General features: G+C 39.7%; 1 protein-coding gene across 1 annotated transcript in view; it reads left to right on the top strand.

Moving 5' to 3' along the window:
• The window catches only part of NLK (nemo like kinase), a 105,884-nt gene extending 91,747 nt beyond the window's left edge, over positions 1-14,137 (top strand). The window contains exons 8-11 of the mRNA XM_026656572.2: positions 4,853-4,939; positions 6,790-6,988; positions 11,777-11,870; positions 12,411-14,137. Coding sequence (XP_026512357.1) covers positions 4,853-4,939; positions 6,790-6,988; positions 11,777-11,870; positions 12,411-12,465 — 435 coding nt within the window. The 3' untranslated portion in view covers positions 12,466-14,137. The remainder of the gene's footprint in view (positions 1-4,852; positions 4,940-6,789; positions 6,989-11,776; positions 11,871-12,410) is intronic.
• Positions 14,138-16,140: the final 2,003 nt, after the last annotated feature.

The raw sequence follows: 16,140 nt of genomic DNA, 5'->3' as shown, positions 1-16,140 counted from the left end.
ATGTATTTGTACAAGATGAGGAAGCATGTGGGAGTGTCTGCAGAGCTGTCTCTTCCTACAATTTAAAGAAATTATGAGCCTGACAGTTCTCTCCATTTAGTAACTGGAATGAGTACCACCTTCTAGCACCACTAGTATTTGAGTGTATTCTTTTGGAGTGCAGATCAGCTCCTGAGTTATTGTAACTACCTTTGATATGCGACTCCAGGCTCAGGTACCTCACTACAGCACAAGGTGGCACTTGCTGAAAAAATATAATTCAGAGTTCCTTAAACTGTGATTCTTGGCCTGCTTATTTCTAACTACTGTAAAACCACTGTATGCCTGGAGATTTGATTGTGTTGGGCCGGATGTGGATTTAGAAGGGAAAAAAGAAAAACACTGGGATTAGAACAGTGTAGGAAATGATGCAGTTTACTAAACTTCAGCTGTAGGAGCAGGTTTGAACTTGCACAAATGTTCATAAAATAAATTAATCAAGAAGCCTTTAGAAAAATACTCTCAAAGTCTGTAGACAAATGTACCGGGTAGGTTTGGTTGCCACTGGTATTGAGATTAATGACATCAAGAATTTCTACAAAGGAGCATTAAATAGTAAATGAAAGCTGTAGTTCCTTTGGGAAGCTCCAGTGTTATAAACTAGAGAGAAAAGCTCAAACAGTTTATAGACTGTAGCAGAGCTATGAAAGTAAATTATATTAATGGATTCAGTCCATAGAACTTCTTGGATACTCTGTAGGAGGGAATTTTTTGATAGTCTTGGGACATGATCTTTTTGCTTTCTATCCTGGCACAGAACACCATGGTATCTAACTGACTTAACCATAAAAGAACAGTTAGTATTTATTTTTACAGTGCTCCAAAGTGTGCTCATTGTTAGGGTACAAACAAAAAGATGTCATCCCTGTCTGAAATGCTTAAGTGCCAGCATAAGATTTGGGAGCTTTTGGAAAAACAACAAATAACTGAGAGAGACGAATAATACATAGAGTATTATGATGAGTAAAAAGTCACAAAACAAGTTGACAACATTAATATTTATAATTTGAAAAAAGCAAACTTTATGAAATAGAACATCATTAAACAAACGCGGACCACATCAGCAAGGTAACTTAGAACAACCAGACTTAATGGTTAGGGCCCCTGCTTTATTCAGTGCACAGGATGGACCTGCTCTGGGGATGAAACAGGGTGTGTAGTAAAGGAGGCTGTAGTCTGTAGGGCCCCAGCAGAAATGGAAGGTGTGTGGTAAATGAGGCAGGGATTGCAGGAGGAGACAGGAGGGTCTCAGTTTAGGCAGTTGAACTCTACCCCCAAGAATTGAATTCTATCCTTGCTTTTGCCACAGAGTTCCTTTGTGATGCTAATGCAAGTCACTTAAACCAAACTTTTTTCTCAGGTAGTCACTAATTGTGTGTTCCTCATTTTCCACCCAACTTGAGACCCTGCAGTTTGATTTGCAGAAATTCTGAGCACTCTCAGCTGCAGCTGAAGCCAGTGGGAGCTGTGCTTAAATATATAAAGTTCTTTATAATTCTAACTACTCATAAAAGTCAGATTCTAGACATCTCAAATTGGGCACCCAAAATTAATGAATACTGGAAGCTGCAGGGACCCCACTACCTAGTGGCTGTGAGGGGTCCCTCTGCCACCCTGTGGGGCTAGAGTTGGGGAGGGTACCTGCACTGCTCTGGGGGGCTGGGAGCTGCGGGGCACCTCCTGCCAGCACTGAGCCACTCCGGGGTCCCTCTGCTGCCGTAAGCTGGGAGCTACAGGGGGCTCCCCCTGCCCGCTACCACTGAGCAGCTCCAGGGTCCCTCAGCCGCCGCCAGCGGCTGGGAGCTGCGGGGGCGGGGGGGGAGGAGCTGCTTGCAGTGGTTGAACAGCTGCAGGGAGGGGGGCCTGCTAGCAGCAGTGGCTGGGGAGCTCCGGGGTCCCCCCCAGCCCACTGAGCAGCTCCGGGGTCCCTCTGCTGCCACCAGTGGTGAATGGGAGCTGCGCTGGGGAGGAGAGGGGAAGGCGGCTGCTCGCGCCGCTGCATGAGGGACCCCTGCCAGCAGCGCTGGCTGAGCAGCCCAGGGGTCGCCACCGATGGCAGTGGCCAGTCAGTTGCAGGGGCTCCCCTCACCCGCAGCTCCTGGGCAGCTGTGGGAGGGTCCCCTGCCACCTGCGGAGCTTGGGCTGCTGCAGGGTCCCCCACTGCTGGCAGCGGCTGGTCATCTGCGGGGCCCCCAATGTCACAGAGGTCATTGGAAGTCACAGATTCCATGACTTCCACGACCTCCATGACCTAATCTTAGCCTCAGCGATCACGTCATTAAAGACTGTATTATAACGCATATGCACAAGGGGGCTGAATTAGTGTTGCACAGGCAACCGTAACTCTGTCATTCCCTAACTTTTGATGGTAAACAATGCCAGCCTTAACAGCTAATAAACAACAAAAAGTTTTCGGTCTCTTTCAAATGGTTAATATCTGACTAAGAGAAGATTAACATGCCATATCCTCAAACCTTTGAACTTTGTGTCAAACCATGGGTAAGAGGATAAAAGGCTGGGGACATACTTCTTAGAAAAATGAATGGGAGTTTGTGACGTGAATATTTTAAATATCGACATGTATGTAACGTCTGTCAGAAACTCTTGTTTCTTGTTTCCTCATACTTGACATGCAAGTTACTGTCTTTAGTAAATGCAGACCTAAAAGTATGTAGCTCACGTACACTTCTCAGAGGACAAGGTTATCACAAAAGCATGCAGTGTATTATCTTGTCCTGTAGAACGCATCTAGCCTTAGATACATTAGTAGACAAATGCCATCTATGGAGAAAATTAAAAAAAAAGGGGGGGGGGGGGGGGGGATTAATGCATCAAAACTGTTGTGCCATTTGAAAGGAAATTTTCGTAAATAGCTAAAATCGGCTCTCTGAGTGCCTGTTGGTCCATGCTGTGCAGTTTCTTTCCTTGTGCTCTAAACTGAGGGCATAAGGGGTGGAGTGGACCGCCTGCCTCTCCAGTTCTTTCTGACCTGTGCATGGTCTGTGACAGAACACTCCAGTGTCCTTGAAGCTCTTTCTTCTGTATCTTTAGTTATTAAAAATAGTTGTAGATAATTTTAGCTGTTTTAGTACAGTTAGGGACTGGGAGTCCTTTTTTCTGTTTGGGGGTCCCCTCTGCTTTCTTTCCAGCATGGACAGGGAGAATCACTAAGGCAGCAAGGCATGATTGTCATGCAGAATAAAGTGAATATTCATCTCCTGAGAAGTTTGTTGTCTTAAATATTGCAAACATACAACATTGCTTCTTAATTTCCAAATAAGTGTATTAAGTAATTTTATTGTAGTAGCGGGTAAAAGTTTTTGATACAGTCAAATGGGACTGGTTGCATTAAGCTGTTTCTGATCTTACAAAGACATCTAACTTTCAAGGTTTTAAAGTCAGTGTTTTGTGTAGGTACTGACAGTCTGAAAATATTTGGCTAATGGGAGTAAAAAGTTGTCATGAATGTAATATTCAGGTGTAGAGTGAACCATAAATCCAAACCTCTGCCCCTTGGACTGTGTATGTGTGTACACACTCCACAGTATTCTCCTGTTTATCCAAACACTGTATTATCGGAATCCCTTTCTTATCCTCCGTGTATCTCAGGAGTGGCTAAGCAGGGTTGTCTCACTGGAGCTGTAGAAGGCTCCCTTTGCTGCCACAGGACCTGTGACACCCAATCCCTGCAAATGCAGGCTGTGGTCCTGGCTGGGCAGAGCAGAGATCTCTTCTCTGCCCTGAACCTTGCATCCTGAAGGAATCAGGTGTCACCAGCCCTACCTCAGCACAGGGAGCACTCTGTTTTGGGAGTGAGTGAGTGGGACAGAGGAGGACAAGCCCCTGGCTGCAAGGAAGTTCACCCGGCTGCTGAATGGCTCCAGCCCTCTCGCTTTTCCAAACCTCTGATTATCCAAATAAAATCCATGCACCCCCATGCTATTTGGATAATCTGGAGTATACTATATTTGTCAGATGACCCATTTTAAAAAAATAGAGCATCACAACGTTCTGTAGTAGTAGTAGTGCTGCAATAGGCCATTAGGAACAACTCAAAATCTTTCAGCCACAGGTGTCGTGGTTGTCCATCAAAAATCTACATGTACTCATAGATGCTACACAGTGGTATCTTAGGTACCCCAGATAGCAGTATTGCCCTATAGTTCATCTTCTAGTTGATTCTGTGTGGTAGCTGGTGATAAAAAAGTTGACTGTTGAATGGCCACCACTATATAAATTTACTTGTGGGGAAAATTGAAATAAAATTGCAACTCAGTCTAAAGCCTTTATTAAGGAAAAATCATTGATTCCCTTTCATTCAGATTTGCTGAGTTGAGCCGTAGCAATGATCTTCATGTTTGAGATTCATCGATTCCAGAAGGGACCATTGTCATTATCTAGTCTGATCTGTATAGCACATGTGGTAGAATTTCCCCAAATAATTCCTTTTGAACTAGACATAGCCAATCTTGATTTAAAAACGGCCAGTGATGGAGACTCTACCATGATTCTTCCTAAAGTGTTCCAATGATTAATTACCCTCATTGTTAAAAATTTGCTCCTTATTTTCAGATTGAATTTGTCTAGCTTCAGCTTCCAGCCATTGGATCTTGTTAGATACCATTGTCTGCTAGATTGAAGAGCCTATTATCAAATATTTGTTCCCCATTGTAGGTGGCAGAAAAGGTGTATTTCCCTTTCAGCAAAATGTATATCTTGGTAATTGATGTAATAAGCACTTTTTTTACACTGTTATATTATACGGGATTGATATGGCATGACTTGAATGAATACTTTTTCCTCCCTCTTACAGCCATCCCTTCCTGTCCTATATACACTTTCCAGCCAAGCTACACATGAAGCAGTTCATCTCCTTTGCAGGATGTTGGTCTTTGATCCAGTAAGTGGGTTTTGTTTTTTTTTATATACAACTCTATTTAAATGACACACCTTGTTATATTTTGCGTAGAGCATTGTGGATAAAGGATTGTTTTTCCTTGGGTTTCTTCTATACCACCATTTTTGTGCCTTCTGTTCTGCAAAGTCCATATAAGTGGTCCTGTGGGCATGGAGTACACTGAACAATCTGGAGTTCGCCTACAAATAATAGGCTCCCTTTTAAAGAAAGAAGGCATGGAAATGTGGCATCTGAGGGTGTTTGTGAATCATGCCATTTTTCTCCCTGGTTTGGTTAGGTGTAGGTAGCAGAGCGTTAGATACTTGGATTCAATTCTAATCATTGATGCGTGGGCATGCATAGTCGTGTAACATGAACATTTCCTTCTGTATTATACACACCATCACATAGGGGATTTTTCGGCATGCACCTGTCTTTCTAATTGGAATCAAGCCCTTGCTGCTGTGGGCTTCAGCTCTTGGGCTTACTCTCCAACTTTGTCATTTAAAAATTTGATATCTAAATTTGTAGTCATTTCTGCACTTGCACCTTGAGAGGAAAATCCGTAAAATTGCAATTGAATAAGATAAGACAAGCCAATGATGACTGTGCTGACTAGCAGGAAGCTAGCAGCTGATCATCAGAGTGTTCAGGCGGTATCTTTGCTTGTAACTGAAAATACTGTAAAAGCTTTTGGCAAACAAACAACAGGAACATTTAAAACAAACAAATTAAATGTTGCATAGTAACTTACTTACATGTGGCCTGATTCTCAGAAGCACTGACACCCAAACGTCACATTGAAGTCAATGGAAGCTGCGGGAGCTTAGCTACTTTGAAAACCAAGCCTACAGTCTTAAGAACAGGTGCTGTATACTCTGATATTTCAAGAGGGGAGACAGTGTAGTCTAGTGGCTAAAACAGGTAGCCAGGATGCTTGAGTTCTATTTCTAGCTTTGCCACTGACTTGCTCAGTAATTTTGGGCAAGTCACTTAACCTTTCTGCTGTTTTTTACTCATCTGTGAGGTGAGAATTTAATTATGCTTTGCATTTGCAATAGCAGCTTCCATCAAAAGAGATCTCAAAGCATTTGACAGAAGTGGGAATTATTCCTTATTTTACAGATGTGGGGAATCAGAGGCATGGAAAGATTAGATGGCTTGCTTTGTCACATAAGAGCCGGTTTCAACAAGTTGGAAATAAAATGTAGATTGTATAATCAAAGTCCACTGCTCTAACCTCTGCGTCATCCTAGCTACTTTACTGTCCCTCCTTCAACAAGGGTACTGTGAAACTTAATGGATAAGTGCTCCTAATGATCTCAGATGCACATGCTTAAGTCGATTGACTTTAAGGGGTTGTAAGCATGTACTTAACTTTTCGCATGTGCTTAAATGCTTTGCTCAATAAGGGCTTAAACTTAAGCATGTGTTGAAATGATTTGCTGAATAGATGCCTGTACTAGCACAAAGGATTCTTTGCTACTGTTAAAAGTATTATTTTGGTTATTGTAGCACTTACTATAATAAATTTAAATGTAAAAAGTAATTATTGTGAAACGCATTTCGGAAACGTTTTTATAGCATAATCTTCTGATACTGGATGCTGCATAGAAAGGTTATATATATGTATGTATACACGCACACAAACGCACTATATATATATAAAAAATTCTGCTTGTTTTTTAGTAAGATGCTCCCCCTAGTGGTGTAACTGTCAAGTATATTTAATGTGGGATTTAGAAAATGTTAGAGGTGAATCTGTGGGAAAACATGCTGTGTACAAAACAAGGCACTGAAAATATTTACTTTTTATTACAAATACACTAACTGTTTTTAATTTAATATTTCAGTCCAAAAGAATATCCGCTAAGGATGCCTTAGCTCATCCGTATCTTGATGAAGGGCGATTGCGGTATCACACTTGTATGTGTAAATGTTGTTTTTCCACCTCTACCGGAAGAGTTTATACCAGTGACTTTGAACCCATCACTAATCCCAAATTTGATGACACTTTTGAAAAGAACCTCAGTTCTGTTCGTCAGGTGAAAGGTGAGTATCGTGCACTCTTCATGTTTAGGTTTGTATCTCCCTGCTCTATCCTGGTCAGTACATAGTTGGAATCTGGAATCTCCACTGTATGTAGTGAGCCAGCCACTCTGACCCATTAGGTGTTTGCCTGTGGTAGGCAGTGGAGTTGCAGTTTCTCTACCAAATAACTTTATTTTCTTACTGTTTTGATAGAGAGAATGCCATAAAATAGTTGGCATATTGATTTCTGTCCCTACTGGTATTTTCTCCTGAGTTGACAATCCATATTGGAGAATGGTGTGTGGGAAAGATGGTGTTTTAGCAGGGAATTGTATTAAAAAAAAAAAAACCACCACAACCAATGTAAGGAAAAGAGTGTGGATGAGTGATGACTGTGCTCCATAGAAGAGTCAGCCTTCATCAAGTAGTTTGCAGAAGCTGGGTAGTTTCATAGTACTCCCACTTAATTCTATCACTTTCTGTTCACATTGATATTGCCATGTCAAATGCCTTAAAAGCAGCTGCCATCTTAAGCTCTTTTGCTGGTGCCATTCCATGAATCTGGCAGTGGTACAAGGGGCACGCTCTGAGTCTTGACATGCCATGATGAGGGAAATTAATTTGGATGCTTGAAAGAAGGAACTACTGGTGTGGAAGGTTACTAAACACTAGACATCGTTCTGTGCCATTAGGGACTTTGAAGTCCAATCCCAACATAACAAACCACAATATAAATGTTGGGTTTTTTAAACATGACCCAGCAGTATATCATTGCCTTGGGAGAACGAATGGGGACAGAGGAGGAACATAGCATGAATAGGGATTTTGTTTTACAAGAGAGATCCTCAATACATTTCTTTCAGACAAAATATAGATGGAATAACATATGCATTTCTGAGGGGTTTTTTTTCATGATTCATAAGTAACACATGATTCAAGAATAATCATTTAGGAGAAGTTCATTTCTCTGTCTCACTCAAAAAATGAAAAATAAAAAAAATACCCACAATATTGCCATGACACCTTGAGTTATCTGCCCTGTTGGGTACCATGTTTCTGAAACGTTCAAAGTTTTTGCTTCTGTGAATTTATAGAACTTTCTTTGATCCAATCACTCTGCCCCTTCTGTTACCTCACTGTCCAGCCCTTTTCAGTGACGTGCATCCTTCTGCTGTGCTTTACGTAATCTCGTGCACAGTCAAAAATCAAGCTAGAAAGAACTGTTCTCACTCGTCTTAATTTAATTACTATGATGCTAACAAAAAAAATAGATATATGGGTATAAGGCTTGTTAGACTGGGAATTTGAAATACTAAAATGAGAACATTTCAATTAAAATGTTGATTTTAAAAATTCCTACTATGTGCCATAAGCACAATGTGTCTAATTTTAATTTCATTTAAATTTCCATTTTAATACCTCAATAGAGAGGTATATGCTAATGTACTACTTTATATGTGTATAGAGAGAGAGAGAGGTTTCCAAAACTGATTTTTATTAAGGATTTTTGTGAACATTAATATCTTTTTTATTAACTAGGGAACAAATGAATGTACTACTTTGTGCCTAGTTTGGTGCTAAGATGCAAGCAATGTCAGCTGTACGTCTCACAAAGCAAGGCCATTGTGTACTATTCCTAATGAAATAATGCCAATCTATTCAAGGATTTAAAAAAATGCCACAAACCTCCAGGGCCCATGCAAAAATGGCAATTGGAGTAGGCATTCTTTTTCCTAACTTGTATATCTATTGTGGCATGCAGCTGCAGATCCTATCTTGTACACCGGTACCAACGTGGATCTTACTTTTACCCATCTTTAATTTTACTGTGCTCTCAAAAGCCCTGCAGTTCACTCACATATAAAATGGATCTGCACTCACAAGGGAGAAAGAAATATCTACTCCATTATAGGCCACGTAACTTCCAACCTCCTCCTCCCAATGAAGTTGTGCATGTAAATTTGGGAGGAGTATAGCATGTGCCTGAAGAGATCCTTCATAGGTGAGAAGGGCAGATTCCTCCCACATGTGATGAAGCAATAGCCAGTTAGCAGCATCGTAACTCCTGGCAAATACCTTGCGTTATTTAAAAAAAAAAAAAAAAAAAATCTCCTATAGCGAAAACATTTTATCTATATAAAAACCTTACCCCTTTTCCCTCTGCTGCATGATATGTGTGCACAGGACTTCCTGTGGCAGGGCCACATTTGTAATGTCAAAGATCCTGCTGCTTAAAGCTGTCAGGCCAATGATATGGGAGAGCCCCATCACATTGCCAGCGTCAATGGCCCTGTCATACGTCCTGTATGTTTGCCGTGTGATGGCCAGGTTGGTCCCAGGATATTAGAAAGACAAGATGGGTGAGGTAATATATTTTATTGGGACAACTTCTGTTGGTGAAAGAGACAAGCTTTCGAGCTTACAGCTTCTCTTTCACTAACAGAAATTGGTCCAGTAAAAGGTATTATTTCACCACCTTGTTTCACTGATCTAGTAATCAGGATCTCCTGCAAGCATTCACATCAAAGACAAAAAAAGCGAGGAGTCCTTGTGGCACCTTAGAGACTAACAAATTTATTTGGGCATAAGCTTTCGTGGGCTAGAACCTACTTCATCAGATGTATGAGGTAAAAAATACAGGAGCAGGTATAAATAGGGAGAAATTAGTATTGGAGAAATTAAGTTTAGGTTTTGTAATGACCCAACCACTCCCAGTCTTTATTCAGGCCTAATCTGATGGTATCTAGTTTGCAAATTAACTCCGGTTCTGCAGCTTCATGTTGGGGTCTTTCTTCACTTCACCAGGTGGGTATTGCAGTTTTAAGAATGCTTGATAGAGATTCTGTAGGTGTTTTCCTCTGTCTGAGGGATCGGAGCAAATGCACTTGCATTTGCCAGATTAACAGAGCCAGAAGGGTACCAAGAAGTCACCTATTACAAGACAGGCCCAACAAAGAAAGTAACAGAATGCCACTAGCCATCACCTACAGCCCCCAACTAAAACCTCTCCAGCGTATCATCAAGGATCTACAACCTATCCTGAAGGACAATCCCTCACTCTCACAGATCTTGGGAGACAGGCCAGTCCTCGCTTACAGACAGCCCCCCTACCTGAAGCAAATACTCACCAGCAGCTACTCGCCACACAACAAAAACACCAACCCAGGAACCAAACCCTGCTACAAACCCCGGTGCCAACTCTGTCCACATATCTATTCAAGGGACACCATCATAGGACCTAATCACATCGGCCACACCATCTGGGACTCGTTCACCTGTACATCTACCAATGTGATATATGCCATCATGTGCCAGCAATGTCCCTCTGCCATGTACATTGGCCAAACCGGACAGTCTCTACGGAAAAGAATAAATGGACACAAATCTGACATCAGGAATCATAACATTCAAAAACCAGTAGGAGAACACTTCAGTCTCTCTGGTCACTCAATAACAGACCTCAAAGTGGCAATTCTTCAACAAAATAACTTCAAAAACAGACTCCAACGTGAAGCTGCAGAACTGGAATTAATTTGCAAACTGGATACCATCAGATTAGGCCTGAATAAAGACTGGGAGTGGTTGGGTCATTACCAAACCTAAACTTAATTTCCCCAATACTAATTTCTCCCTATTGTTACTCACACCTTCTTGTCAACTGTCTGTAATGGGCCACTCTTACCGCTTCAGAAGTTATTTTTCCTCCCTTGGTATCCTGCTGTTAATTGATTTATCTCGTTAGACTGACCTAACATTTGGTAAAACACCCCCATCCTTTCATGTATTTATACCTGCTCCTGCATTTTTTACTTCATACATCTGATGAAGTGGGTTCTAGCCCACGAAAGCTTATGCCCAAATAAATTAGTTAGTCTCTAAGGTGCCACAAGGACTCCTCAGGTTTTTTTTGTTTGTTTGTTTTTGGGTTTTTTTTTTTGCTGATACAGACTTACATGACTACCACTGAAACCTGACATCAAAGACAGAATACCACTATTGTTACCAACTAGTGGTATTGCTGTCCCCCATTCAGGTACAGCCTGAAACACGGTGTTGGCAGTGGTCAGTGGATTGTTCTGAGAGCTCCCATCAGGGATTGCTGACAGCAGTGCAAACTCTTGCATGCCGCCCTCTACTTAAATTCCATACCAGAGTCCTCTCCTAGAAGATAGCATTCCTGCCCTGTTTCCATCTCTGCCAGCTGCCATGTTTTCTCCTGCATAAGGAGATGCACAGGCAGGTAATATATGCAGAGTTCCCCTTGCTCTGTGAGGATTGATTTGTTTTCACCTCGCCAAGTAGTACTTTAGGCTTGCTTCATGAATTTAATAGCTGCAATTGCTGTGTATTTAAGTACCAGACTGGACTGATCAGCGAATCTGGATGCAGAAGTTTCTAGTTTAAGCTCTTTATATACTAATAACATATAGTAGATGTTAGGGTTGTGTTCTCCATTCTTGCAACTTCAGTTAACGCTATTGATAGTTTTATGCACTTCAAGAAATTGCCCTTAGATTTTCATATTCAATCCATAATCTGTCATCACTTAATGTTTTAGTAGGGGCTGGGTATTTATTTTACTTACTTTATTTCAATGTATATATGAAAGTACCATGGGCATTTGTGGTATTTAGTAGGATACATCACATTGGTGATGGGAAAACTGGGTGGCTTATTTTCCACTCTTGTCCCCATTAATCTTATTGTATGTACTCTCACCAAAGAAAACCATATTTTTCTTCTACTCCACATTGCATCTAATCAAAGCAAAAAGTGCTAACCTAATGGTGTCAATTGTTTCTTGTACAGAAATAATCCATCAGTTCATTTTGGAACAGCAGAAAGGAAACCGAGTACCTCTCTGCATCAACCCTCAGTCTGCTGCTTTTAAGAGCTTTATTAGGTAACTGTATGTAATCACATCTGATACTAATTCACATTTCTTAGTTGTACAGCATTTATGATACATTTGAAATGTTTTTAAATTTTGAATTAAGGGGAGTGGGGAAACGTTCCATATAACTGCCTTCTGCTAAGAATAGTATAAACATTTATGATTAAACTTTTATTTAGGTGATGCTGAACTTCAGTAAAACATGTAGCAAGTTCAAGTAATAGATCATCTGTCTGTGAACAGATTTTTTGTGTGACAGCATGTAAAGTTTAACATTGAGAGATTTGTGTACTCAGGAGAGATTCTAATTTTAAAATTGCACTGCAAAAAATTACAATTAAATAAAACGATGAATGGAGAACCGTTACAAAAATGAGCAATTAAGGATAATGACAAAAATGTATGCTTTAATATTTTAATATAAAAGGTTATTGATCTGAGTTTTAGAGGTAAATGTTGGTTTTACCAATCAAACCTTACGTTTCTTGTGCTGCTTGTCTGTTACCCATTGTTAATGAACACTGATTTTCTGTTCTTGTTATATTCTAGTTCCACTGTTGCTCAGCCATCTGAGATGCCGCCATCTCCACTGGTTTGGGAATAAAAGTAGAAGATGATATACTACTGAAGATGTAATGTAGCTTTCCACTGGAGTCTGGGATTTGCAATTCTGGAGGTTAATCTTGCTTGTACTGTAATTTTACTAATGAAGTTTTAAATTAACAACCACTACTTGTATGATACGAATAATATTTAGAGATGTACTAGACTTTTAATCTTGTAAAGTGGTTGTGCTTTTAGAAGAAAATATTTTACCCCGAGTTGCACATGTTTTATGAATTCTGGCGCCGCTGTGATGGCTCAGCTCGGAACAAACAGAGAATTGAACCAAATTTGGGGAGGTTGTTTTTTGTTTTGATTTTTTTAATTGAAGTGAGATTGTAAAAAGGATAGACATACGTTTTGATATTGAGCCATTCCTGAAGATCTGGGGTTTTCTAAAATTAAGGAATACAGAGAACTTGATTGCGACCAATCATGAAGTCACATCAGATGACAGTGACCAGACTATGAATGGACATGTCACCTGATGATCAAATCCTATAAATAGCTTCTCACTAGAGCTGTGATGGTAATGTGTGCTGTTCTAAAATCAAATGTTGTGAGTAGAGAGAATGAGTTTGTGACTAGGAGAGAATAAACTTCTGTTTCCTTACCCGGTATAAATATATATATATATATTTAATCTATTTTTATTAGAAGTTTTTCTGCTCTTTCTTACATAAAACCCCCAAGCATGCATCTTCTATGTGTGTAAATAATTCCATTTATGGGCTAATTTCAAAGAATCCTGACATCATTGCTGTATAGAGAGAAACTAGCTTGCACATTTTAGGTCTGTGAAATTTTGTGAGAATTTTTTCCTGCACTGGACAGTTGAGAAAAAAAAAAAAAGAAAGAAAGAAAAGGAAAAAAAAAAAACAGCACATAGGGAATTATGTTAATTGTGTTTGTGTCTTTAGGCAAAGCTGTGGAAGTCTTGAAATGTCACAGTAGTAAAGAACTTTTATTTCTTTTTGGCTAATTCTTTTTTTTTCTGTTGGAACACTGAATTATTCTGTGCATATGTATATATGAACACAAATTGAAGGCCTCTACCTCCTGGAGTATACAACTTGGTTTGTTTACCTCCACATGATTATTATTTTTTTTTTAAGTTCAGTGTGGAGACTTGAAACTTGAATGTCCCTTCCAACTTTTATATTTAAAACAAGACAAGAAAATTGAAGACTGTTTTTCACCTGTACAAAGAAATACTAATGGATGGTCTTAAATTTTGAGCATTGGTCTGGGGAAAAACCTTGGTGTTTGTTATGGACAATTAACTGTTAAAGTTATTGTAAGTTATCTGTATTTAGCAGAGTATTTTCAACAAGAGTGATCTGAGCTGAAATTGGAGACTATTAGTAAGTTATGTTTGGAAGTTTTAACTTCAATGAAGTAATTATTTGCTGTGAAAGAAACAAACATTGAATTACTAAACAAAGATGGTGCAATATCTTTGTTTTTTATGAGGCTCTTGAGAATAAAACCAACTGAAACATTTCAATTCACTTGAATGAGAAACGTGTTTAATTAAAAGAGCCCAAGAAGACACTGGTATGAAAGGTAAAATCTCAGAGGTTGGACAGTTAATGTGGCACACTTGCTGGTCACTTTGTAAAATGTAGATTTGAAGTACAGTGGTGAAAACATTAAATGTGACATTTGAAAAAGAAGTGGTGTTATCTTTTCATTTCCTGACTCATTCCGCCTCCCCCAAAAAGTTTGCTAGCTTTTCAGTTATTCTAAACTTGATTTAATGCTGTCGGAAATAGTTTAAAGTGAGAAGACTTCAAAGCATCTTGATTTGGTGGGGGCGGTTTAGTTGATATATTTACTTTTTATGAAGCATCCAGTTACTCTAATTATTTTCTGAACCTTATTGCAACATTAGCTCATGGATGAAGCTGAGAACTACAGGTTAACCGAAGATAAATAAGAAATTGGTTTACACTTAGATGGGCGGGATTAAAGATATGCACTCAAGGATGGTTGGTCCTACTTTCTTTTTTCTTTGTTTGCAAAATCCACTTAATTCTTTCTTTCAAAGCAAAAGCTTTAATGGATTTTCTAAACAACTAATGTAAGTAGCTCAGTATTCAGCAGTGCTGCATTAGAAACCAGAATGGAACGCATTTCACACATTTCATGGTTATGAACCTTTCAAAGAATCAAGCAAGTAACTCACATAGTTTCAGCTGCTGGAACCCATAAGAAATAGAATAGTCTTATAGATGGGGAAGGATGGTGTCATGGCTTGAATGTAAGACTGGGAGTCAGAACGTCTGGGTTCTGTTCCCAGCTCTGACATGGGTTACCTCAGTGACTTCAGGCAATTCATGTAACCTCTCTGCCTCAATTTCTTCATATGATGATGATGATGATGAGCCAAATTTCAACATCAAGTTGGTGGTGGTGTCACATTCCTGTTTCATGTATGGAGATCACTAAACTGGCGTCAGTTAATTTATTTGGTACTACTTTTGTTTAGCCAGCGCTACTCACTCAATTTTGCTTCCGTTTTTCCTGAGTCTGGTTATTTTAAATGCAGATGTGAAATGGATTGCTGCTAGAACTGCTCTCTCCTTAAATACATAGTATTGTAAAGGGTTTACTTCATAATGTTATGAATAGTAATGTCCACATTGTGCATCGGTACAAAGCCTGTTGGAGCTAACTGCCAGAACTTTCTCTGTAGGTCTCCTTAATAAACACACAAGGAACAAAATTGTGTTGATACCTATATCATCTGTCTGTCTATATCTGCATTGGCCCAAATGTGGGACGGGCCCCCTGAGGAATGAGTATGCACACACAGGGGCAAGCGTTTTAAAATGTGTGATGACTTTAACATTTTCTGTAGCCTCAGTTTCTTGGTTCTGTACATAAATTACAATTAAATGAGAGCTGCATCAGGTGCTGTCTGTGGGACAAAGATAGTAATTCTAGGACTAAAATGAGGAGCATTAATATATAATTAGCTATTCTGCATAGATCTTACTCTGACTACTAATTAAAAATGGGAAGTCCTATTGAAATACCTCTTTGCACCCTCTTTCAATAAGGCTAAAATTTAGCTTATCCGTTGACCAGTTTTGAATTTTCTGGGCTGCATTTTAAGCAGTATACATTCCTTTTGTACAAGGGGTTAAATAATGTTGTCACTACTGATCTATAAGCTCTTGGACTTTAGCTCATGCTTCCCCTTTATTAGATTTGCACTGATAATAGGTGCAGAATTGGCAAGTGTGGAAAAATAATTTTAAAATAACTGGCTTTCAGCTACCACAAAGATGCTACTTGACAAATACACCTCTACTCCGATATAACGCGACCCGATATAATGTGGTTTCACCTATAACGCGGTAAGATTTTTTTTTGGCTCCCGAGGACAGCGTTGTATTGGGGTAGAGGTATATACCGCATGGGGTGGTTTCTTGGGGGCGAGAAGGGAGAAGACAAGGGCAGGAAAAGATGCAAAAATGGATGTAAATATTGCAAGCACTATGCTCACAATACACATACAACCAGCAGGTACTTTGGTTGAAGGCAAGTCTGTGGCAGAGAATAGCATTGAAGACACAAGATCAACTGCGTAGGAGTCAATTTCTTCACACAATGCACAATCAACCTGTGGAACTTGTTGCCAGGGGATGTTATGAAAGCCAAAACTAAC

This window comes from Terrapene carolina, unplaced genomic scaffold (genome assembly GCF_002925995.2).
Source record: "Terrapene carolina triunguis isolate 2854851 unplaced genomic scaffold, T_m_triunguis-2.0 Scaffold231, whole genome shotgun sequence".
Lineage (NCBI taxonomy): Eukaryota > Metazoa > Chordata > Testudines > Emydidae > Terrapene > Terrapene triunguis.
Note: the sequence above shows the minus strand (reverse complement) of the source record. Positions and strands in the feature narration are given on the sequence as shown.